This window comes from Lepidochelys kempii, chromosome 24 (assembly GCF_965140285.1).
Source record: "Lepidochelys kempii isolate rLepKem1 chromosome 24, rLepKem1.hap1, whole genome shotgun sequence".
Lineage (NCBI taxonomy): Eukaryota > Metazoa > Chordata > Testudines > Cheloniidae > Lepidochelys > Lepidochelys kempii.
In genome coordinates this window covers 14076753-14100333 of record NC_136403.1, presented here as the reverse complement: position 1 = coordinate 14100333, position 23581 = coordinate 14076753, and the positions used below count along the sequence as shown (strand labels likewise).

General features: G+C 63.8%; 2 protein-coding genes across 3 annotated transcripts; both read left to right on the top strand.

Annotated features, from left to right (window-relative positions):
- Positions 1-201: 201 nt before the first annotated feature.
- LOC144929880 (sodium/potassium-transporting ATPase subunit gamma-like) lies at positions 202-13125 on the top strand. The gene is made up of 6 exons (XM_078850523.1): positions 202-1229; positions 9521-9553; positions 9859-9933; positions 11733-11766; positions 12111-12145; positions 12512-13125. The coding sequence occupies exons 1-6, from the start codon at positions 1199-1201 to the stop codon at positions 12529-12531; spliced, it is 228 nt and encodes a 75-aa protein (XP_078706649.1). The 5' UTR covers positions 202-1198; the 3' UTR covers positions 12532-13125.
- Positions 13126-15204: 2079 nt separating this feature from the next.
- LOC144929879 (uncharacterized) lies at positions 15205-23173 on the top strand. 2 transcript variants are annotated; one of them, XM_078850522.1, is made up of 11 exons: positions 15205-15327; positions 17285-17348; positions 17923-17979; positions 18268-18345; positions 18752-18829; positions 19550-19603; positions 21916-21978; positions 22096-22131; positions 22223-22297; positions 22516-22564; positions 22644-23173. In XM_078850522.1, the coding sequence occupies exons 1-11, from the start codon at positions 15322-15324 to the stop codon at positions 22666-22668; spliced, it is 585 nt and encodes a 194-aa protein (XP_078706648.1). In that variant the 5' UTR covers positions 15205-15321; the 3' UTR covers positions 22669-23173. The 2 variants fall into 2 exon arrangements, with proteins under 2 accessions (XP_078706648.1, XP_078706647.1); XM_078850521.1 differs by having other exon boundaries at positions 17923-17991.
- The last annotated feature ends 408 nt before the right edge of the window (positions 23174-23581 follow it).

Below are 23581 nucleotides of genomic sequence, written 5' to 3'. Positions count from 1 at the left end.
GGGGGTGGGTGGGTCTGCACACAAAAGAAGGCAACTTCTATGATGAACATGCTTTTCTGTGGGAGGGGGTGTCTGCATCTTTGACTGCTCCCAGCACTGTGAGAGGTGGGGCACTTAACCCAGGTTGGTGGGCACGTGGGGCGGCTCTGGGAGGGTGGGGCAGGGGAGTATGTGGGGTTGGTGGCTGCATCTCCATGCTGGACTAGCGATCTTGCTGTGGCATTATGTGTGGCTGTTCCCCAGCCACCCTGCCCCAGAGGTGGCTGCATCTCAGTGCCAGGTGAGCTGTCCCTCTATGGTGTTATGTGCAGCTGTTCCCTGGCTGTCCTGCCCCAGAGGTGGCTGCATCTCAGTGCCAGGTGAGCTGTCCCTCTATGATGTTATGTGCTGCTGTTCCCTGGCTGTCCTGCCCCAGAGGTGGCTGCATCTCAGTGCCAAGTGAGCTGTCCCTCTATGGTGTTATGTGTGGCTGTTCCCTGGCTGCTCTGCCCCAGAAGTGGCTGCATCTCAGTGCCAAGTGAGCTGTCCCTCTATGGTGTTATGTGTGGCTGTTCCCTGGCTGCCCTGCCCCAGAAGTGGCTGCATCTCAGTGCCAAGTGAGCTGTCCCTCTATGGTATTATGTGCGGCTGTTCCCTGGCTGTCCTGCCCCAGAGGTGGCTGCATCTCAGTGCCAAGTGAGCTGTCCCTCTATGGTATTATGTGCGGCTGTTCCCTGGCTGTCCTGCCCCAGGGGTGGCTACATCTCAGTGCCAAGTGAGCTGTTCCTCTATGGTGTTATGTGTGGCTGTTCCCTGGTTGTCCTGCCCCAGAGATGGCTGCATCTCAGTGCCAAGTGAGCTGTCCCTCTATGGTGTTATGTGTGGCTGTTCCCCAGCTGCCCCACCCTAGAGGTGGCTGCATCTCAGGGCCTGGAAAGCCACCCTGTAGGTAACCCTGGGGAAGCCCTGTGGAGAGTCGAGGTAGCTGCAGGTGACAGGAGTGGGGGGAGCACGGCAGGGCCGGCTGGAGAGGTTGCCCCCTCCCCAGCCAGGCAGCTCCCCCCGCCCCCCACCCCGAGCCCAGCCGCGTCTGACTCCCATTGGCCGCCGCCCTCCTCCATGCGCAGCGGAAAAAAAAAAAAAAACCGCTTCCCGCCCGCTCCCTCCCTCGGCCGCTGCCGCATTCGCTCCTGCGACGGGAGAGAGCCGCGGCTGCAGCATGGCCACCCCCACCGAGGCACCTAGGCACGGTGAGCCCCTCCCCGGCCACCCGCACCAGGGGGCCTGAATCCCACGGTGCCCAGATCCTCCCTCTGCCCGCGGTGCCCGACTCCCCTCTGCCCGCGGTGCCCGATTCCCCTGCGCCCGTGGTGCCCGACTCCCCTCTGCCCACGGTGCCCGACTCCCCTCTGCCCACGGTGCCCAACTCCCCTGCGCCTGCGGTGCCCGATTCCCCTCTGCCCGCAGTGCCCGACTCCCCTCTGCCCACGGTGCCCGACTCCCCTGCGCCCACGGTGCCCGATTCCCCTCTGCCCACGGTGCCCAACTCCCCTCTGCCCGCAGTGCCTGATTCCCCTCTGCCCACGGTGCCCAACTCCCCTCTGCCCACAGTGCCTGATTCCCCTCTGCCCACGGTGCCCAACTCCCCTCTGCCCACAGTGCCCGACTCCCCTCTGCCCACGGTGCCCGACTCCCCTGCGCCCACGGTGCCCGATTCCCCTCTGCCCACGGTGCCCAACTCCCCTCTGCCCGCAGTGCCTGATTCCCCTCTGCCCACGGTGCCCAACTCCCCTCTGCCCACAGTGCCTGATTCCCCTCTGCCCACGGTGCCCAACTCCCCTGCGTCCGCAGTGCCCGACTCCCCTCTGCCCACGGTGCCCGACTCCCCTCTGCCCACGGTGCCCGATTCCCCTGCGCTCGCAGTGCCCGACTCCCCTCTGCCCGCGGTGCCCAATTCCCCTGCGCCCGCGGTGCCCAACTCCCCCTGCTCCTATGGTACCCGATTCCCCTCTGCCCACAGTGCCTCATTCCCCTGTGCCCAGGGTGCCCTGTTCCCCTCTGCTCAAAGTGCCCAATTACCCCTGCACCCATGGTGCCCAACTCCTCCTGCTCCCATGGTGCCTGATTCCCCCTGCTCCCACAGTGCCCGAATCCGCTGCATCCACAAAGCCCGAATCCCCCCTTCATCCCTGAAGCCAGAACTGCAGGACCGCTACGCCCATGCAGCCCGAGTCCCTGGCATTGCAGCCCTCTGCCTGCCCCCTGCTCCCGCTGCACCACCCAACCCCTGGCATCCCACCCCCCTCTCCCTGAAGAGCCACCCCACTCCTCCACATCAGACTCACCCCTCAATGTCCAGAGTGCCGGGCTGCTGCCCAAGGTCCCCTCCCCCCCATCCTCACCATGCCAGCTCCCTGCCTGGGCACATGGCTCTGCCCCAAGGGGCTGATGGACAGAGGGAAGGTGTGTGCGGGGGGAGGAGGGATGGATTCAGGGCTGGATGTAGGGAAGGATAGAGGGATGGATTCAGGGCTGGTTGGAGGGATGGATTCAGGGCTGGATGGAGGGATGGATACAGGGCTGGTCGGAGGGAGGGATGGAGGGATGGATACAGGGTTGGATGGAGGGATAGATTCAGGGGTGGAGGGAGGAATGGATGGAGGGATGGATACAGGGCTGGATGGAGGGAGGGATAGAGGGGTGGATACAGGGTTGGGTGGAGGGATGGATGGATACAGGGCTGGCTGGCTGGAGGCATGGATTCAGGGCTGGATGGAGAGAGGGATGGAGGGATGGATTCAGGGATGGAGGGAGGAATGGATGGAGGGATGATACAAGGCTGGCTGGCTGGAGGGATGGATTCAGGGCTGGATGGATGGAGGGATGGATTCAGGGCTGGATGTAGGGAAGGATAGAGGGATGGATTCAGGGCTGGTCGAAGAGAGGGATGGAGGGATGGATACAGGGCTGGATGGATGGAGGATAGAGGGATGGATACAGGGTTGGATGGAGGGATGGATTCAGGGGTGGCGGGAGGAATGGATGGAGGGATGGATACAGGGCTGGACAGAGGGAGGGATGGATACAGGGCTGGATGGAGGGAGGGATAGAGGGATAGATACAGGGCTGGATGGAGGGATTGATGGATACAAGGCTGGATGGATGGAGGCATGAATTCAGGGCTGGATGGAGGGAGGGGTGGAGGGATGGATACAGGGCTGGACGGAGGGATGGATGGAGGGATGGATACAGGGCTGGATGGAGGGAAGGATAGAGGGATGGATACAGGGTTGGATGGAGGGATGGATGGATACAGGGCTGGATGGATGGAGGCATGGATTCAGGGCTGGATGGAGACAGGGATGGAGGGATGGATTCAGGGATGGAGGGAGGAATGGATGGAGGGATGGATACAAGGCTGGCTGGCTGGAGGGATGGATTCAGGGCTGGATGGATGGAGGGATGGATTCAGGGCTGGATGGATGGAGGGATGGATACAGGGCAGGACGGAGGGAGGGATGGAGGGATGGATTCAGGGCTGGCTGGCTCCGGGAGACTCACAGCTCCAGACATAGCTGGGAAGCAGCTGCCACACACAGGAAGTGAGAGGGGCTGCAGATCAGCTTCGGGGAGCGCGGCAGGGGGGTGGTGTCTGGGGGGAGCAGGGAGCTGTGGGGAGGGGGGAGTCAGGGGGGGCCTGGGGAGCAGGGAGCTCTGGGGCAGGGGGGCCTGGGGGAGCAGGGAGCTGTGGGGAGGGGGGCAGTTGGGGGGGCCTGGGGGAGCAGGGAGCTGTGGGGAAGGGGGCAGTTGGGGGGGCCTGGGGGAGCAGGGAGCTGTGGGGTGGGGTGGGGGGGACCTGGGGGAGGAGGGAGCCGTGGGGCTACGACTCCCGGCTCCCCTTTACCAGAGGCTGCGGGAGTGACTGGGATGGGAACTGGGAGCCCTCGTGCAGTGTGTGTGTCTGGTACAGTATGTGTGTGGTGCGTGTGTGTCCCATGTGTACGCAGAGCAGTGTGTTTTGAGGCATAAGGCTGTGTTGTGTTAGTGTATGTGGTGCGAATGTGTGTGAGGTGAAGTGTGGGTGGGTTGTGTCAGTGTATACGGTGTAAGGTTGTGTGGGGAAGTGCCGTCTGTCTGTCCCTTTCCCCTGCAGGGCCCATGGAGTTGCTGCAGATAGGGTGGGCTGTGTGTGGGCGTGGGCGTGGGCACAGCGTGTTCAGGGTGTAACTGGGTGTGGGGTGGGTTCCCATCGTACAGCACAGAGCCTTCCTCAGGCTGCAATGGTGTGTGATTGTCGGGCTGTGGAAGAATCTCTCGCTACCCCATGTCCTTTGTGGGTGTGGGGCTGTGTGTGCATGCGTGTGTCGGCACACGCTGTGGGATGTTTGTGGGGCTCGGCGTCGGGTTGCGAGGGCCTGACAATTTGTACGTGTGTGTGGATTTTTGCAAGGGTATGGTAGTGTGTGTGCTGGGTCACAATGAGTGTGGCCAAGTGAGGCTGTGGTTGTGTGTATGTTTGGGGGTGTATCGGGTTGTGAGGGGGTGAGGGTGTAAGTGCTGTAGTCTGTGTGTGTGAGGCTGCCTAGGGGCAGCAGTGTGCCTGACTCCAAGGGACTGGCTTCTAGGTGTTGTCTGGCGGTGCAGTGTGCCTGTCCGCCCCCCGGCCCCTCGGCAGGTGTGCAGTGGGCTGTTGTGTTGGGGTTGTGTGCGCGCGGTGGGGTGTTGTGCAAGGGGGGGTGCGCATGCTGAAGGGGTTTTGTGGGCTGTGTCGCACGGGGTGTTGTGTGGTGTGCGTGTGCACTGTGGTGTGTAGCCACTCTCCCCGGTGGGTGTGGGATCGAGCGAATGGGGGGGGCAGTGGGGTGTGTACTGCGAGTGTGCGCTGGGTGTCTGGGGGGGGCAGCGGGTGCCTACGGGGTTTGTGTGTCTCGGGGCCGGGCTCTGGCATGGGGAGCTCGTGCTGGCTGGGCTGTGGCTCTGCGGCTGGCTGCGCTGCCAAGGATCCCCCCCCCCCGGTCAGCACAGGGATTCGGGAGCTGTCTGCGTCCGGCTCTGTACGTGTGTGCTCTATGCCGCGGGGGTGTTCCACTCTGTGCAGTGTGTGTGTCTTAGGGATGTAAATAGCGTTTAAAAAGTGAACCATTTCCATGAGTAAAATGATTGTTTAAACGGTTAACTGATTAAAAGGAGAGGGGCTGAGGTCAGGTTCAGCCGGCCGGTGTGGCAGGGGCTGGGGTCGGCTGGCTGGCTGGTGTGGGGCTGCGGGGGTCGGTGGGCCGGTTGGTTGGCGTGGGGCTGCGGGGGTCGGCGGGCCGGTTGGTTGGCGTGGGGCTGCGGGGGTCGGCGGGCCGGTTGTCTGGCATGGGGCTGCGGGGGTCCGTGGGCCAGTTGGTTGGCGTGGGGCTGCGGGGGTCGGCGGGCTGGTTGGTTGGCGTGGGGCTGCGGGGGTCGGCGGGCCGCTTGGTGGGTGTGGGGCTGCCGGGGTCGGCGGGCCGCTTGGTGGGTGTGGGGCTGCGGGGGTCGGCGGGCCGGTTGGTTGGCGTGGGGCTGCGGGGGTCGGTGGGCTGGTTGGTTGGCGTGGGGCTGTGGGGGTCGGCGGGCCGGTTGGTTGGCGTGGGGCTCCAGGGGTCGGTGGGCTGGTTGGTTGGCGTGGGGCTCCAGGGATCCGTGGGCCGGTTGGTTGGCGTGGGGCTGCGGGGGTCGGCGGGCCGGTTGGTTGGCGTGGGGCTGCGGGGGTCCGTGGGCCAGTTGGTTGGTGTGGGGCTGCCGGGGTCGGTGGGCTGGTTGGCCGGCATGGGGCTGCTGGGGTTGGCGGGCCGGTTGGTTGGCGTGGGGCTCCAGGGGTCGGTGGGCCGGTTGGTTGGCGTGGGGCTCCAGGGGTTGGCGGGCTGGTTGGTTGGCGTGGGGCTGTGGGGGTCGGTGGGCCGGTTGGTTGGCGTGGGGCTGCGGGGGTCGGTGGGCCGGTTGGTTGGCGTGGGGCTGCGGGGGTCGGCGGGCTGGTTGGTTGGCGTGGGGCTGCGGGGGTCGGTGGGCCGGTTGGTTGGCGTGGGGCTGCGGGGGTCGGTGGGCCGGTTGGTTGGCGTGGGGCTGCGGGGGTCGGCGGGCCGGTTGGTTGGCGTGGGGCTGCGGGGGTCGGCGGGCCGGTTGGTTGGCGTGGGGCTGCGGGGGTCGGCGGGCCGGTTGGTTGGCGTGGGGCTGCGGGGGTCGGCGGGCCGGTTGGTTGGCGTGGGGCTGCGGGGGTCGGCGGGCCGGTTGGTTGGCGTGGGGCTGCGGGGGTCGGCGGGCCGGTTGGTTGGCGTGGGGCTGCGGGGGTCGGCGGGCCGGTTGGTTGGCGTGGGGCTGCGGGGGTCGGCGGGCCGGTTGGTTGGCGTGGGGCTGCGGGGGTCGGTGGGCCGGTTGGTTGGCGTGGGGCTGCGGGGGTCGGTGGGCCGGTTGGTTGGCGTGGGGCTGCGGGGGTTGGCGGGCCGGTTGGTTGGCGTGGGGCTGCGGGGGTCGGTGGGCCGGTTGGTTGGCGTGGGGCTGCGGGGGTCGGTGGGCCGGTTGGTTGGCGTGGGGCTGCGGGGGTTGGCGGGCCGGTTGGTTGGCGTGGGGCTGCGGGGGTCGGTGGGCCGGTTGGTTGGCGTGGGGCTGCGGGGGTCGGTGGGCCGGTTGGTTGGCCAGCCCAGGGGTTAATGACGGTTAAGGCGGGTTAACCTGTTAACATTTTACACCCCTAGTGTGTGTGTCCATTCTGTGCAGTGTGTTGTCTGTGCAGGGGGTGTGTGTGTGTGCAGTGTGTTGTGTGCCGTGTGTGTTACTCCCAGCGTAGCCGTGCTCCGTGAGCTCTGTGTGCTTTGAATCTGGTGGGCAGTTCAAATAAAGAGTGCAGCTCTAATGCAGCTATCGTGTTGATTACACACACACACACATTCAGACTGCCCCACAACAGCATCAACCCTGCACTCACACACGCTGCACACCCTCACCCTGACCCCACCAGCCTCTCCAGCCTCTCCCACTCACCCCCTCCAGTTGGGCACTGAGAAGCCAGCGCAGCACTCTGAGTGTTGTGTGTGTGTCTGTGCAAGCTGTGTGTGTGTGTGTGTGTAGCAGCTGAGCAGCACAGGGCTCTGTGGGCATCTACACTGTTGTCACTAGGCTTCAGGATTAACACCCTCTTGAGATGAACAGAAGAGTCCATCCCTCTCCCAGCAATGGGTGTAGGCTCTCGGCAGACTCAGGCAGCATTGCTGGATCAGTTGTACTGGGGGGCAGCTCCCCACGTCTCCCAGCAACGGGCGAGAGCTCTGGCAGCATCTGGGCTGAGGGAGCTCGCCTGGCGGCTGATCTGCCCTGGGCGAGAGCATGGCTGGTTTGCTTGCAGAGCCCCCCAGCTGCTGAGTCTGCAGGGAGCAGGGTGGGGGCTCCGTGGGGGGCGCTGAGATGCAGGGGGCTCAGTGGGGGGCACTGTGCTGTGGGGGTAGGGAGTCAGCAGAGGGCGCTGTGATGCAGGGAGCAGGGCGGGGGCTCCGCGGGGGGCGCTGTGATGCAGAGGGCTCAGCGGGGGGCACTGTGCTGTGGGGGTAGGGAGTCAGCAGGGGGCGCTGTGATGCAGGGAGCAGGGTGGGGGCTCTGCGGGGGTGCTGTGATGCAGGGAGCAGGGGGCTCAGCGGGGGGCACTGTTCTGTGGGGGTAGGGAGTCAGCAGGGAGCAGGGCGGAGGCTCAGCGGGGGGCGCTGTGATGCAGGGAGCAGGGGGCTCAGCGGGGGGCACTGTTCTGTGGGGGTAGGGAGTCAGCAGGGGGCGCTGCGATGCAGGGAGCAGGGCGGGGGCTCAGCACGGGGCGCTGTGAGGCAGGGAGCAGGGCGGGGGCTCAGCGGGGGGCGCTGTGCTGTGGGGGTAGGGAGTCAGCAGAGGGCGCTGTGATGCAGAGAGCAGGGCGGGGGCTCCATGGGGGGTGCTGTGATGCAGGGAGCAGGGTGGGGGCTCAGCGGGGGGAGCTGTGATGCAGGGAGCAGGGCGGGGGCTCAGTGGGGGGCGCTGTGATGCAGGGAGCAGGGGGCTCAGCGGGGGGCGCTGTGCTGTGGGGGTAGGGAGTCAGCAGGGAGCAGGGCGGGGGCTCACCGGGGGGGGGGCTGTGATGCAGGGATGCTCCCCCCTCACAGTCAGTGCTGACCTCATGGATCTAGGGTTGAGGTGGACATGGGGAGAGTCAACCAATGGCCAGACGATGGGGGTAGGGAAAGAGACCCAGAGGTGGGGTGGGGAGTGGGGCTCAGTAGAGGCGGCCCAGAGTTGGGGGGCAGGGCTCAGAGCCTCCCAGGGGTGGGTAGAGTCATGGCCAGTCTTTGTCTTACACCCATCCTGAGGTTGAGCCCTAATATTGGGGGGGTGGACGTGCTCTCTGCCCCCCCCCGGTTGCTAGGACACAGCCCATGCAGGGGTGGGGGGACCAGGAGGGCAGAGTGGGTGCGTGTTGGGGGGCACTCCCTGCCGGTCTCCATCTGTCTGTCTATGCCCAGCCCTTGATTCCCTGGCCAGGTGCCAGAGCCGGGAACCTCCCCAGGTACCCCCACGCGGATCCCTCTGCCGGGACCCAGGGCTAGGAGAGCAGGGGGCTGCCGGTCACTGGCAGGGCCGTGCCAGGGCTGGTTTCCGCAGGTGGTGGCTGGGTGCCAGGTCCCCGGTTCCCTCCCTGCTGCCCCCCCACCCCGCCCTGGCAGCCAGCTGAGGATGCAGACTCCTGATGTGCTTGTTTCCATGGCAACCCCCCATGGCCTGCATTGGGGTTTGCATTATTCATCCTGCAGGGCCACCCCAACAGACAGCGCTGCAGGGAATGGGGCGGGGAGGGGGCTCAGTGGGGGGCGCTGTGCTGTGGGGAGCAGGGCAGGGGGCTCGCTGGGGGCGCTGGGCTGCAGGGAGCAGGGCGGGGGCTCAGTAGGGGGTGCTGTGCTGTGGGGACCAGGGCAGGCGGCTCGCTGGGGGCGCTGTGCTGCAAGGAGTGGGGCGGAGACTCAGTGGGGGGCACTGTGCTGTGGGGAGCAGGACAGGGGGCTCGCTGGGGGCGCTGGGCTGCAGGGAGCGGGACGGGGGCTCAGTAGGGGGCGCTGTGCTGTGGGGAGCAGGGCAGGGGGCTCGCTGGGGGCGCTGGGCTGCAGGGAGTGGGACAGGGGCTCAGTGGGGGGTGCTGTGCTGTGGGGAGCAGGGCAGGGGGCTCGCTGGGGGTGCTGGGCTGCTGACCTGTCCTGGATTCTTGATGACTTCACTCAGTGCAAGACGTTTTCGCCAAGGCTGGGGGAGTCGGATGCGAACCAGGGTGGGAGCTCTGGCCCGGGTTAATGGCTTTGCCAGGGGTTTCCTCTGCCCTGCAGCAATGATCCTGCTGCTGCGAATGACATGGGAGTCTCTGTCCCTCCCTATCTCAAACTCCCGTGCGGTGTTATGTGTAGCTGTTCCCCAGCTGCCCCACCCCAGAGGTGGCTGCATCTCAGGGCTGGGTGAGCCCTCTCTGGGGCTGGGGTAGCTCAGGGGTTCGTCTCTCTCTCTCTTCTCTCTCCAGATGGCCACGGACACCGGGATCCCTTCTCCTACGGTGAGTGGGGCCACCCGTGTGGCTGCCCCGTGGGCTGATGTTTCTGTGCTGCTGGGAGGGGGCCGGAGTTGTCCCCGTTTGCGGCTCCACATGTCTGGCCCCCAGTTTGGGGGGCACTGCCTAGCAGGGATCCTCCGTGGCGTCCCCTGGCCCAGCTCACATCTGGGGTGTCTGCTGGAACATGGGGCCTCACTAGAGCTGGTGGGAGCTGGGGGGGCAGGGGGTAGTGGGCTGGGGCAGGGGGCTGTGGGGCTGGGGCGAGCGGCTGTGGGGTTGTCTGTCTCTGACCCCTCCTCTCCTCCCAGACTATGACACCCTGCGCGTGGTCGGCCTTGTCCTGGCCATTGTCATGTTCGTGGTGGGCATCCTGACAGCGCTGAGTGAGTGATCCTCCGTCTGGCCCCTCAACCCCCCCAAACTCCCCTGGATGGCCCCGTAACACCCCATAACCCCTCAGCAGGTCCTAGAACCCTTCTGAACCCCTAGCTGGCCCCCCAACCCCCTCAGCAGGGCCCCCAACCCCCCAAACTTCCCCGAACACCCCATAACCCCCCAACCCCCACAGCAGGCTCCTAAAGCCCCCCAAACTCCCCTGGCCAGCCCCATAATGTCCCTAACCCCTCCCAGCTGGCCCCATAACCCCTCGAACCACCCAGCAGGCCCCCCAAACTCCCCCAGCTGGCCCCTGAACTCCCTGAACCCCCCAGAAGCCCCCTGAGCCCCCCAAACAATCCAGCAGGCCCCAGAACCCACCTGAACCCCCCAGCAGGCCCCTCAAACCCCAAACTCTCCCACCCAGCCCCATAACCCCCTGAAACTCCAACAGCTGGCCCCTGAAACCACCAGCAGGCCCCAAACTCCCCAAACTCCCCCGGCTGGCCCCCAACCCCTCCCAAACCCCACAGCAGGCCCCCCAACCCCAAAAACTCCCCCAGCCATCCCCATATCCCCCCAAACTCCCCTGACTGGCTCCCAAACCGCCTCAAACCTCCCAGCAGACCCCCAACACCCAAGTCCCCTGTCTGGCCACTAAACTCCAGCCATCCGCCACCCCCGAATCCTGCCGGCCAGCCCTGCAAACCCCTGAACCCCAACCCCACAACTGGCCCCACAACCCCCCTGAATTCCCCCAGCTGACCCCCTTCCTCCTGGCCAGCCCTCAACCCCGAACCCCATCCCCCAGCTGGCCCCCCAAGCCCCTGAGCTCCCGGCTGGCTCCTATCCCCCGCAAGCCAACCCTCCACCCCCGAACTCCCCTGGCCAGGCCCCCAACCCTCCCAAGAGCCCTGGCTTGCCCCTAAAACCCTCAGCCAAACCCAAATCCCACACCCCGCCGGTCGGCCAGCCGGCCAGCCCCCAGCCCTCTGCCCCCAAACTCCCCCGGCTGGACCCTTAGCCCCTCTAACCTCTGGCCGCCCCCTCAAACCATCCCTGAACACCAACCCCCACCCCGGCCAGCCCCTCAAACTCCCCATAACACTGAAACCCCCCAGCTGGCCACTTGAACCCCCAAAACATGGAAACCCCACCCTGGCCTGCCTGCCAACCCTGCCCCTGAGCTTCCCGGCCAGCCTCTAAACCCCCCAGCCAGCCCTCCACTCTGAATCCCAGTGTCCGGCTCCACAGCCCCCGCGACTCTTGAACCCCCCAGCCAGCCCCCCATCCCCCTGGCCAGTTTCCCACCCCCAAACTCCCCTGGCTGGTCCCCCAACCCCCCAAACCCCTGGCCAGCCCCTAACCCCACCCCCAAACTTCACTGGCTGCCCCCTGAACCCCCTCGGCCAGCGCCCCAATCCCCCATGAACCCTGAACCCCCTCAGCTGGCCCTAAACCCCCTGGCCAGTTCCCCGCCCTCTGAACCCCTCTGATCGGCCTCCCAAACCTCCCAGAACCCCCGCCCCCGGCCGGGCCCTTGCACCCCAAACTCCCTGGCTGGCTCCCCAAACTCCCAAAGCTGGCCCCTCAGCCAGCCGCCTGTACCCCAAACCTCCCTGGTCAGGCCCCCTGTGCCCCAGAGCCACCCCCCAGCCAGCCCCTTACCTGCCCCCCTGAACTTCACCCTATCCCACACAACTACTCCCTCCACCCCTTCCCCTTTGGTCTCCTGCCCCATCATCTGCCCCCAAATCCCTCCTGCCCCCAGCTGCCCCCCCTCACTCTCTCTCTCTCTTCCCTGCAGGTAAGAAATTCAAATGTAAAAAGTCCGACTCCAGGTAGGTGCTGCACCCCCCCCCCGCTATAACTGCTCCCCTTGCTCCCCGGCCCCCTTGGCAGCCCCCCACTGCCTCTTGCTCTAACTACTCCCAGGGGCAGCTCTCCACATTGTAACTGCCCCCCTTTGACCACGGGGCAGCTCCCCACATTGTAATTGCCCCCGGCCCCCTGGAGAAGACCCCCACTGCCCCCCAGGGGCAGCTCCCCCACTCTAACTGCCTCCCAACCCCGTGGGGCAGACCCCCACTTCCCCCCACTCTAGCTGCCCCCCACAGTCCCACCAGCCCTCCTTGACATCCCCCCCCAACAATTTACCTGTCTCCCCTTTTGTGTCCCCCCTCAGCCTGCCGGAGGCCAGGCAACCAGGAAAGACCCCAAGTAAGTGAAGGTCGGGGGTCTGTATGGGGGTGGGGGGTGTCCCTGCTGCCCCCCGCTGGCTGGCATCAGACTGTCCTGTAGAGGAAGGGGTTTTCCCTCTGTTGGGGGGGCCGGGGGGGTCAGGTGAGGCTCCCCCTCCAGATGCTGCTTTGTCTCCATTGGAGAAGGATGTTGCCAGGGATGTGGGGGCACCATGGTAACGCCATGGCAACGCCCTCCTGCGGCTGCTTCCCAGCTGGGGCTGGAGGTGAGGAGGAAGCTCCTGGACACTGGGGTCCCCTCAGGCCCTGATCTCCCCTGTCCCTCTCTCACTCCTCCCCCTCCCCCCGTCTCTCACTCCTCCCCCTCCCCCCGTCTCTCTTGCAGCTCCAGCAGGCAGCGCGTAGGCCTGGTGACTGGAATGTAGCGCCCCCCTCTGGCTGGGGGGTGCAGCCCCTGCAGCCCCCTTCTCGCCCAGGACAGCTCCAAGACCTCAGCTCCAGCGCCCGGCGACATCCGTGGGGGCAGGGAAGGGGGAACCCCGTTATCTGAGCCTCTGTCTTTTAGAACCTCTGCCTCCAATTGGTTGGCGAGCCCATTGCATGCTGGGAGCAGGCACCATATGCAGGGAGGGGGGGTCTCTTAGCCTCACTTGCCCCCCCCCATCTTGACCCATTGGGTCCCCTTCACTTCCTGTCCCCCCCAGCACATGTGACTCTCATGCCATTACTGCTTTGCTTACGGCACCCCCCTCCCCGCTGCATTGGGCGGGTGCTCCATGTGGGGGGACGGCCACACACCACCAAAACATCCCGCCAGGCCCAGACACAGGCCTCACCTGGGCCCTGGGCCCTGGGCCAGCAGCTGGATGCTGACAGGGTGCTGCTTTCATGATGTGTTTTCAGCTGCCCCCAGGGGGCGCCACCCTGTGGCTGCCCCCCACACCCCCAAGCACGGGGCAGAGCAGACCCAGCGCTCAATAAACATGGGGTTGTTTCTTACTTTGTTATTCCGACTTTGTTATTCACCTCCATCGCCAATGCCCCTCACTCCCAACTTGCAGCCCCCTGCTAGCCCAGCCCTGGGCTCCCCCCACCCCCAGGTCTGCTGGTGCCCCTCACTCATGACTCCCATCCAGTATAGTACTACAAGGCCAGTGCCGAGGTGAGGGGGAATCCCCAGAAGCCATCCGCGGTACAGGGTTTATGACACACGCAGCAGGACTGATCCCTTCCAGCAGAGGGCAGCAGGAAAACACACACATATGAGACGGTGCAGTTCTCTTTCTCATCTTTTCCACTGTGTGGGGTACTCTTATCCTGGGGCAGCCTGTCTTCCACATGATGCCCACTCCCTGTGCTAGGTGCTGTATTTTCATCCTCCACATCTTGGTTCCATGTGTTCAGGACCATGCAAAGAAAGAATTGAGAAAGAACAGTGCAGCCACCTCTAGGGCGGGGCAGCCTGGGAACAGTCACACGTAACGTTGCACGGGGATGTCTTGCCTGGGGCTGAAGTGCAGTCACCCATGGGCGGCGGGTGAATCCTCCATTGGGGAGGCTAGCCCCCTGCCCCTTCCAGCCCCCCTCACCCACCAGAGCCAGAGGAATCCCAAGCCCCCCACCGCAGCACGAGGAGCCCCGTTCTGCCCCTGCCAGCTTCGGGGGAGAGGTGGAGTGAGGGCGGAAAGAGGAGCAGCATGGGCAGGGCTATGGGATGTGGGAGTGGAGCTTCGGGCCGAGTGTGGGCTGGGCCGCGGCCTGGGTGCCCTTTCGCAGCAGCGCTCCAAATGTGGCAGGCCGGCGGCATGCCTCCAGAGGGAGGTGAGCCGCATCCTGTTGGGGGAAGCTTAGCCTCCCCTGGCCTATTATACCCACCACCCATGCAGCCACCTCTGGGGTGGGGCAGCGGAGGAACAGCCGCACATAACACCACATGGGGATGGCTTGCCCGGGCGCTGAGATGCAGCCACCTCTGGCTGGGGACCAGCTGCACATAACGCCGCATGTGGACGGCTCACCTGGAGCACACTGTGGAGAACAGTGGCATTGCTCTCCAAGGCCATTCTTCAGGAGTTGAACCGTTAGGTCTCAAGAGGGATCCACGGCTAAACGCAGGTTTCTGGGATGTGTGTGTGGGGAGAGGGCGGGGGGGCGGCAGCTGGAGTCCCCAGCACTGACCGGGACTGTGAGGGGCGAATCTTCAGGGGGACCAAGCTGAGGACCTGCCCAGCAATAATGGAGAGGAATCTGGGACACGGCCCTACACAGGGCGGGGCGAGGGGGAATGGGGTACAGGGCCTTTCCCCTCTAGCAGTGCCCGCTTCCCTCTGGCCCCATGTCTCTCGGCCATTTAGCGCCCTGGGGACAGGGTGGGTTTGAGCCCCAGAGGCCACTCAACTGGCCCCTCTCGGCAGAGCTCTGAAAAAGGAAGACAGAGGCCCTATCCCAGCATGCCCCAGCCTTCCCAGCATGCACCACGATCAGAGCAGAGCTCCCAGCGTGCACCAGGCCTGGAGCGGGACTCCCAGCATGCACCACGATCAGAGCAGAGCTCCCAGCGTGCACCAGGCCTGGAGCGGGACTCCCAGCATGCACCACGATCAGAGCAGAGCTCCCAGCGTGCACCAGGCCTGGAGTGGGACTCCCAGCATGCACTGGGGCTCACCACCAGTCTTGCCCTACCTCCTGTCCTGCTCCCATTCCTGAATCTCCCCCATCTACTCAGGGCACATGCCAGTGGGTAGGCTCCTGCTGGGCAGCCCTCTGCTGTGTGGGGCTGGGTAGAGTCCGGATCCCCATCTGCCCAGCTCCCTGGGGATAAGGAAATGACAGTGGGGCAGGAGGGGGGAACTGAGCACACTGAGATGCAGCCATCTCTGGGGCGGGGCAGCTGGGGAACATCTGCACATAACGCTGTATGGGGAAGGGTCGCCTGGTGCTGAGCTGCAGCCATCTCTGGCGCAGGGCAGTTCTCTGCCTCTTCGTTTCCACTTCTCGGGGTTCCCTTTCATTTTGCGGCCACACCACTGGCAGACAAACAGTCCTCTGAGTGCACGCACACACACGGTCTCTCTCACACACGCGCGCCTTGCAGGAAGTACTGGCGGGAGGAAATGACTTGTGAGGCCTCCTTGTTCTGCCGCCCGAGCGCTGCCCTCCCATTCCTGCTCACACACCGTCCCAGCACCTGCTGCCATGAGGGTGAGTCCCCACCCCCCATTCCGGACGCCTGGGTTCCCCGGCTCTTATCAGAGCCAGCTGTGCCCCCAATCCAGCATCACGGCCCCGACTTCCTGCCACGTGTAACCCTGGTGGGTCACGGCTGCAGGAGGGGGGGCTTTGAGTGGGGAGGGGCATGGAGAGCCAGGCAGGCTGGTGATGGGAACCAGGTGTCCTGGCCGCATGGGGGTGGGGGGGAAGAGGGGCCGGCAAGGGGCGGGGGAGGGGGGGGGGCCCTGGGATGGGAACCAGGCCACCAGGCTGATTGCATATGGGGCTGCAGCTAACGGTTGTAGACCTACATCCCCCGACATGGCATCCGGTCCCTATCTCTCTATCTGTCTCTGTACACGCTCCACCCCAGCTGAATCATCTGCCCTGTGAGCCAGCTATGTCCAGTCCCTGGGTGAGGCCCAGTCACCAGGCCCCTGGGAGCCAGTGTGAGTTCCAGGGCATTCACCTGCCCTGAGATCAGAGCAGCCCCCCGCAGCCTGGCCTGACCCGCCTCCCCACCCCCGGGCTGTTCACCATGCAGGGTGGAGGGTTCTCCTCTATACCCTGGGATTGCCTCAGAGTTCGATTTCTGTGTGTGTGGGGGGAGGGACGGCATTTTTAGCTCGCAGGTTTGGGGATCAAACATGAGTCTGCCCGAGTCAGCTGGGAGCCTGGGCCCATCGCTGGGAGAGGAGAGATCTGCCCAGGGCGTGGCGATGCTGCCTGAGTCAGCCGGGAGCCTGAGCCCATCGCTGGGAGAGGAGAGATCTGCCCCGGGTGTGGCCGGCGTGGCGATGCTGCCTGAGTCAGCCAGGAGCCTGGGCCCATCGCTGGGAGAGGAGAGATCTGCCCAGGGCGCGGCGATGCTGCCTGAGTCAGCTGGGAGCCTGAGCCCGTCGCTGGGAGAGGAGAGATCTGCCCCAGGTGTGGCCAGCGCAGCGATGCTGCCTGAGTCAGCCAGGAGCCTGAGCCCATCGCTGGGAGAGGAGAGATCTGCCCCGGGTGTGGCTGGCGCAGCGATGCTGCCTGAGTCAGCCAGGAGCCTGAGCCCATCGCTGGGAGAGGAGAGATCTGCCCCGGGTGTGGCCGGCGCGGCGATGCTGCCTGAGTCTGCTGGGAGCCTGAGCCCATCGCTGGGAGAGGAGAGATCTGCCCCGGGTGTGGCCGGCGCGGCGATGCTGCCTGAGTCAGCCAGGAGCCTGAGCCCATCGCTGGGAGAGGAGAGATCTGCCCCAGGTGTGGCCGGCATGGCGATGCTGCCTGAGTCTGCTGTGAGCCTGAGCCCATCGCTGGGAGAGGAGAGATCTGCCCCGGGTGTGGCCGGCGCGGCAATGCTGCCTGAGTCTGCTGGGAGCCTGAGCCCATCGCTGGGAGAGGAGAGATCTGCCCCGGGTGTGGCCGGCGCGGCAATGCTGCCTGAGTCTGCTGGGAGCCTGAGCCCGTCGCTGGGAGAGGAGAGATCTGCCCCGGATGTGGCCGGCGCGGCGATGCTGCCTGAGTCTGCTGGGAGCCTGAGCCCATCGCTGGGAGAGGAGAGATCTGCCCCGGGTGTGGCCGGCGCGGCGATGCTGCCTGAGTCAGCCAGGAGCCTGAGCCCGTCGCTAGGGCCAGCGGCTCCCCCAGTAGCTCATAAATCAAGAAGGCAAATCCCCCCCATCCCCACCCCAGCCCGGCTGGGTCTCTCCTCCCAGGCCTGTCAGGCTCTGAAAATGTTTCACACACATTGGTCACCTTAGTAGCCCCTCGTGGGTAGTCTGAGTCAGTATATAGAAATATATACAGTGGCGCAGCTCAGCCCAGGGCAGGGCTAGCAGGTGCTGCAGGACAGGAGTGAGGGGCACTGGCAGAGCTGGAGGCGGGCTCCGGGGCTGGCAGGGGGCTGCGGGTGGGAGTGAGGGCTACCAGCAGAGCCCAGGACAATTGAATCGCTCTGGTTTTGCTGCAGGTCCAGATCTCCATATTGTTCTTGTTCCTGGGCCTGGTCCCGGGCCTGGTTCTGGCTCAGCAAGGTAAGTGTCACCTGCCTTTCCCTATGGCACCACACCCTGGGTAGCACCAGCACCCACAGCCCTGGGGCACCAGACCCCTTGACTGACCAGGAAATCCTGTCTTGGGAAACATCTGTAGGAGGGACCAGTGGGGCTGGGAACCAGGACTTCTGGGTTCTATCCCAGCTCTAGGAGGGGATGGGGTCTAGTGGTTAGATCAGGGGGGCTGGGCGTCAGGGCTCCTGGGGGTCTGCTTTGCCCCCTCTCTTTCTGTCCTTTTGCGTAACCTTGGACATGTCTTTTTGCTTCTTTGTGTCTCAGGTTCCTTCTCTTTAGGGGTAGAAAGGGGAATCCCCCTCAGTCAGGTGCTGTACAGGGAATATGATGTGTAGCAGAGTAGGTCTATTTCCGGGCGGCGTGCACTGCTCGCATGCGTGCATACACACACACGGAGCAGGGCTCGTCCCCTCCAGCAGGGGGCAGCAGGGACACACACCCTCTCACCCAATGGAAGCTGGGTGGCTGAGGACAAGCATGGGTGGGGCTCCCCCCACCCAGCCACCGAAATCTCCCACCCAGCCCTTTGCTCCCACAGATAACGCCACGAAGGATGTCGTAGCGATGACTTTGCTGGCTGAGACAACCCTTGCGGGTGAGCAGGGGGGTAAGTGCCTGCCCAGGGCCCACGGCATGGACAGGCGTGCTGTGGGGAACAGGGCAGGGAGTGAGTAGGGGGGCTGTGCTGCTGAGAGCGGAGTGGGGAGTCAGCAGGGCTGCGGGGAGCGGGCGGTCAGCAGAGGGCTCTGTGCAGCAGGGAGTGGGCTGGGACCCAGAAGGGGCGCTCTGTATGTGTGGGATCAGCCCGGTGCTGTGGGGTGTGCGTGTGTGTGATACACACTAGCTGCCACACACGCACACGGAGGCTTTTATCCTTCATCAGCAATCGTCACCCCGAGGCCCAAACTGGGGCAGGACTCTGGCGTCATGACCCCGTCCGACCCCAACTCGGATTTGAGAGGTGAATATCAGTGCCTAGCAGCCATCCCTGTGTGGCGTTATGTTCAGCTGTTCCCTGGCTGCTCCGCCCCAGAGGTGGCTGATCCGTTGTTACTAATCTCGGTTCTTTCTTTGCATGACACGGCAGGGGGGTAAGTGCCCGCCCAGGGCCCACGGCATGGACAGGCGTGCTGTGGGGAACAGGGCAGGGAGTGAGTAGGGGGGCTGTGCTGCTGAGAGCGGAGTGGGGAGTCAGCAGGGCTGCGGGGAGCGGGCGGTCAGCAGAGGGCTCTGTGCAGCAGGGAGTGGGCTGGGACCCAGAAGGGGCGCTCTGTATGTGTGGGATCAGCCCGGTGCTGTGGGGTGTGCGTGTGTGTGATACACACTAGCTGCCACACACGCACACGGAGGCTTTTATCCTTCATCAGCAATCGTCACCCCGAGGCCCAAACTGGGGCAGGACTCTGGCGTCATGACCCCGTCCGACCCCAACTCGGATTTGAGAGGTGAATATCAGTGCCTAGCAGCCATCCCTGTGTGGCGTTATGTTCAGCTGTTCCCTGGCTGCTCCGCCCCAGAGGTGGCTGATCCGTTGTTTCTAATCTCGGTTCTTTCTTTGCATGACACGGCCAGATGGAGACCAAGATGCAGAGGGGGGGAAACACATCTAGCGCAGGGAGTGGGCATCACGTAGAAGACGGGTGACCAACTGTGGGAGCACCCCTCTCCAGGCCAAGCCAGATCCCCTCCACGTAGCCCCAGTCATAGGATCATAGAATGATAGAAGATTAGGGTTGGAAGAGACCTCAAGGTCATCTAGTCCAACCCCCTGCTCAAAGCAGGACCAACACCAACTAAATCATCCCAGCCAGGGCTTTGTCCATCCCCCCAATCATACCGCACATAACTGCTCTGCCCCAAAATGTGCCCCCCAGTTCCCCTAGCTGCAACACCCCAGTTAGGTGTGACTTGGCTGGGCAAAGCTCCCCACATAAGAGCTCAGCCTGAAAAGAGTGAGAGGGACGTTAAAAATGGAAGAAGGACCAGCTGGGAGAGCAGGGGGTTGTGGGTCAGGAACGAGGGGCAAGCTGTTGAGGGGAATCCCAGGGCTGGGATAGCCAGGACTGTGGGTTGGGAGTGAGGGGCACTGGCAGAGCTGGGGGTGGGGGTGGGGTGGGCAGAAGGGTCCAAGATCTGAGTCTCACCCTCCTTTCATCTCCCCGCAGTCACCACAGGATCTGGGGGCTCCAGTTCCAGCAGCATGAGCACAACCACTTCAGGTAGGAGAAATAACCAGCCCCCCCCCACATCCCACCCCAGAGGTGGCTGCAACTCATGGCCAGGCAGGGGCTCCCTGGATGACCAGCCCCCCCCCACATCCCACCCCAGAGGTGGCTGCAACTCATGGCCAGGCAAGGGCTCCCTGGATGACCAGCCCCCCCCCATCCCACCCCAGAGGTGGCTGCAACTCATGGCCAGGCAAGGACTCCCTGGATGACCAGCCCCCCCCCCCACATCCCACCCCAGAGGTGGCTGCAACTCATAGCCAGGCAAGGGCTCCCTGGATGACCAGCCCCCCCCCCCCACATCCCACCCCAAAGGTGGCTGCAACTCATGGCCAGGCAAGGGCTCCCTGGATGACCAGCCCCCCCCACATCCCACCCCAAAGGTGGCTGCAACTCATGGCCAGGCAAGGGCTCCCTGGATGACCAGCCCCCCACGTCCCACCCCTGTTACCAGATTTGCCCGTTACTTTGGGGTACACTCATTTATTAGGGTTACGCTTCGGGGGGGGGGCGGGTCTGTAATTCTATCCACGTACGGCTTGTGTCACTTGTGTTCTTGCATGGAGCGCTACTTCTCCCTGCTGCAAGTCCCCTCCCAGTGGAGCTACCCTGCAGGTCCTCGGTTCCCCACAGCTCGGTTCCTCCAGCCCCAGAATCAGATGAACACGCGCACCCACACCCACACCCCCACCCACACCCACACACATTAGCAGAGCACGTCTGAGTGGACCGGGTCAATCAGGACTCCCAAACTGACCCCTTATTTGTCCCCGAGCAGCACCTCCAAGCTGTCACCCTCATATGCACCGCACCAGAACAGAGCACCCCTGAGCCGGCTGGGTCAAGCAGCACCTCCAAGCTGTTACCCACCTATGCCCCAGGTTCAGCACATCCCTATCCCCATTTCCACGTTACAGTGGTTCTGGTCGTAACCCACTTGATGAGCAAACCCCACAGGATTTTGGGGTGCTGCAGGGATCTTTAGCTTAGGTAAGAGGAGCGTTGCTGCAGAGCGGATGGGGAAGCCAAAAACAAGAGAGAGAGAGAGAGTGCGTGAAAGAGAGAGCGCGCGAGAGAGGGAAGCAACCAGCTTAACCTTAAAAGTTATTTATTGCCTGGTAATAACCATACAAGGGGAGCCAAACAAACAAACGAGTTACATTATTGCATCTAGCTTCAATCTGATCCCACAAGTCAGGTTTAGAAAACTCTAACTGATCACACAAGTCAGGGTCAGAAGGCTGTACCTAGAGAGAGTGAGAGCTGGGTTCTCGCCACTCCGGGACCCTTGAACTGGTCGGGGTTCCCAGGTGGTGGGGGTAGCTGGGGGTCCGGAGTGCTGGAGCCAGGCAGAGCCCCCAGCACGATCAGTCAGGAGACGATGAAATCCCAATGGAACTGATGCAGATGTTGGATCCAGGCATCAGAGCACTTCCTTGAGCATGCGTCGGGGTCTTTGTAGGGAAAGAACAATGGTTCAAGGGAGAACACTAAATTTGTTTATGGGTAAACTGGTGGCTCAAGGGAGGATACCAAAATTGTTTTGTTCAGGCTAGACAATAGGAACTGCTCATTCCTGGCTATGGGCAGTGTTCCTTCAAGGGAGCTCACAGTGCAATTAGGCAGGTTCAGTATTGCGGATCCCAATCAAGGATTTATTCCTCGAATTGGTCTGATAACGGCTGAGCTGGGTGTGTGCAGGTGTGAGTTCATTAACATCTGGAGCAGGGATTCCCCCATCATGCAGTTCATCCCTGCTTTTCTGGTTGCCTTGGAATCTCTGTTCTCCATTCTGTATGCTAAGGGCGATGCCTCCCTGTCCCATCTTCCATGCAAATGACGCTAGGGCAGTTTCCTTAATCCCGTCACCCTTGTCCGGAGGGCTGTAGGTGTGTTGCCCACGGCCTTTTCATTGCTTTTTGTAAGTTTTTCTTCAGTTCAAGTGGAGGCTGGGGGGTGGGGGGTCCTTTGTGAATCAGACAAGCTGGATACTGCACCCTGGTTCCCCAAGAACATAGAGCTGACAGGTAACACCCCAGAGGCGGCCGCAACTCAGGGCCGGGCGAGGGTTCCCTGGATAACCATGTCCCTCCCCAGAAGCAGCCACATCTTGGGGCTGGGCGAGGGGGTCTCTGGATAATCAGCTCCCTCACGTCACACCCTAGTGATGACCGCATCTCGGCACTGGGTGCGGGCTCCCTGGATGACCAGCCCCCCTGTGCCCCATCCCAAAGGTAGCTGGTGGGGAGGGCAGGTCTCAGCTGGGGTCTCTGAATCCTTTTCACTCCAGAACTTGTTCTTTTCAGGCCCCAAGAGGCCTGAGACCCAGGCGACGAGCCGCAGAGAACATGGGAGCTCGGCCAGATCAGGTGAGTGCCCTGGGGCTGGATCGGAGCCGGAGCCCTGCAGAGGGGAAAGGTCCCTGCCCCATTTCCCCCCCTCCTCCAAGCCAGGCATTTTGGGTAATTCTCTCTCTGCCCCCACAGGAGCCGGCCAAAGCCAAGAGGAAATCTTCTCTTACGGTGGGTAGCAGCTGTCCCTGCCCCGAGCAGCAGGGGGTGCTGCTCCTCACCTCACTCCCCTCACAGTCACCCTGTTCCCCCCTCCTTTCAGATTACCACTCCCTGCGCAAGTGGGGCCTGATTGCCGCCGCCATCCTCTTCGTCCTGGGCATCCTCATCCTCACCTGTGAGTGGGGGCTGGGAGCCAGGACGCCTGGGTTCTCTCTCCGGCTCTGGGAGGGGAGTGGGGTCTGATGGGTAGAGCAGTGTGGGGTGGGGTTGGAACCAGGATGCCTGGGTTCTCTCCCTGGCTCTGGGAGGGGAGTGGGGTCTGATGGGTAGAGCGGGGCTGGGGGCTGGGAGCCAGGTCGCCTGGGTTCACACTCTTACTCTCTCCATTCCCAGGTGGTAAATTCGGGAAGTTCCACGGATGTGGGGGCCGGAAGCGGAGGAGGTGAGAGCCGCCCCTGTCCTCTCTTGGGCCCCGCAGGGTCCCCCCAGCCCCCCTAAGCCCTTCTTCCTTTTCCTTACAGTGCCTACGATATCTCGCGGCTCTGAGGCACGCCCTGCTGGGGGATGCCTGGGGGCCAGACACTGCGTGGAGGGGCCGGCTCGGAGCCCCACAGCGATGCTGCATGCCTAATGGGGGCTGGGGCAGAACCAGCAGCACAGACCAGAGGGCTGCTGAGTGCCCCTGGTTCCCTCCTCTGTGATCTGCATATCAGACCCCTGGCTCAGATCACCCCCGCCAATCCCCTCTACCTCCAGCCGACTCCCCGGCCTGGATCCTGCATCCCTCTCTTTTCCCCCTCCCAGCCTTGTCCCCTGATCCCTGTCCCCTCCCTCTCCCAGCCTTGTTCCTCCATCTCTGTCCCCTCCCACTTCCTGGCCTGGATTCCCATCCTTGTCCTCCCTTCAGGCCTTATCCTCCCCATCCGAGTCTCCAGCCTGTGCCTGGCCTGTCCCCCGCATCCCTGTCCCCCCAACCTGTCTCTGAGCGCCGGTCGCCCTGTGTTGTATTTTGATGACATTAAATGACTCCCTCTGGGGAAGCAAAGTGTCTGTGAGCCTCTCATGCAGCAGGGCGTGGGGGCAGGAGTCAGGACTCCTGGGTTCTATCCCCAGCTCCGGGAGGGGAGTGGGGTCTAGTGGGTGAGAGCAGGGGCTGGGAGCCGGGACTCCTGGGTTCCATCCATGGCTCTGGGAGGGGAGTGGGGGTCTAGTGGGTTAGAGCAGGGGCTGGGAGCCAGGACTCCTGGGTTCCATCTGTGGCTGTGGGAGGGGAGCATAGCTCAGTGGTTTGAGCATTGGCCTGCTAAACCCAGGGTTGTGAGTTCAATCCTTGAGGGGGCCATTTGGGATCTGGGGCAAAAATTGGGGATTGGTCCTGCTTTGAGCAGGGGGTTGGACTAGATGACCTCCTGAGGTCCCTTCCAACTCTGTGATTCTGTGGTAGCTCTTGCCCCTTCTG

Excerpts from the sequence above, each read along its gene's own strand:
- LOC144929880 (XM_078850523.1), top strand. The coding sequence starts at position 1,199 with ATGGCCACCCCCACCGAGGCACCTAGGCACG. Across the intron at positions 1,230-9,520 it reads CACCGAGGCACCTAGGCACG|ATGGCCACGGACACCGGGAT; the intron begins GTGAGCCCCTCC and ends TTCTCTCTCCAG. Across the intron at positions 11,767-12,110 it reads TGTAAAAAGTCCGACTCCAG|CCTGCCGGAGGCCAGGCAAC; the intron begins GTAGGTGCTGCA and ends GTCCCCCCTCAG.
- LOC144929879 (XM_078850521.1), top strand. Across the intron at positions 18,830-19,549 it reads CCCCAACTCGGATTTGAGAG|TCACCACAGGATCTGGGGGC; the intron begins GTGAATATCAGT and ends ATCTCCCCGCAG. Across the intron at positions 21,979-22,095 it reads TGGGAGCTCGGCCAGATCAG|GAGCCGGCCAAAGCCAAGAG; the intron begins GTGAGTGCCCTG and ends CTGCCCCCACAG.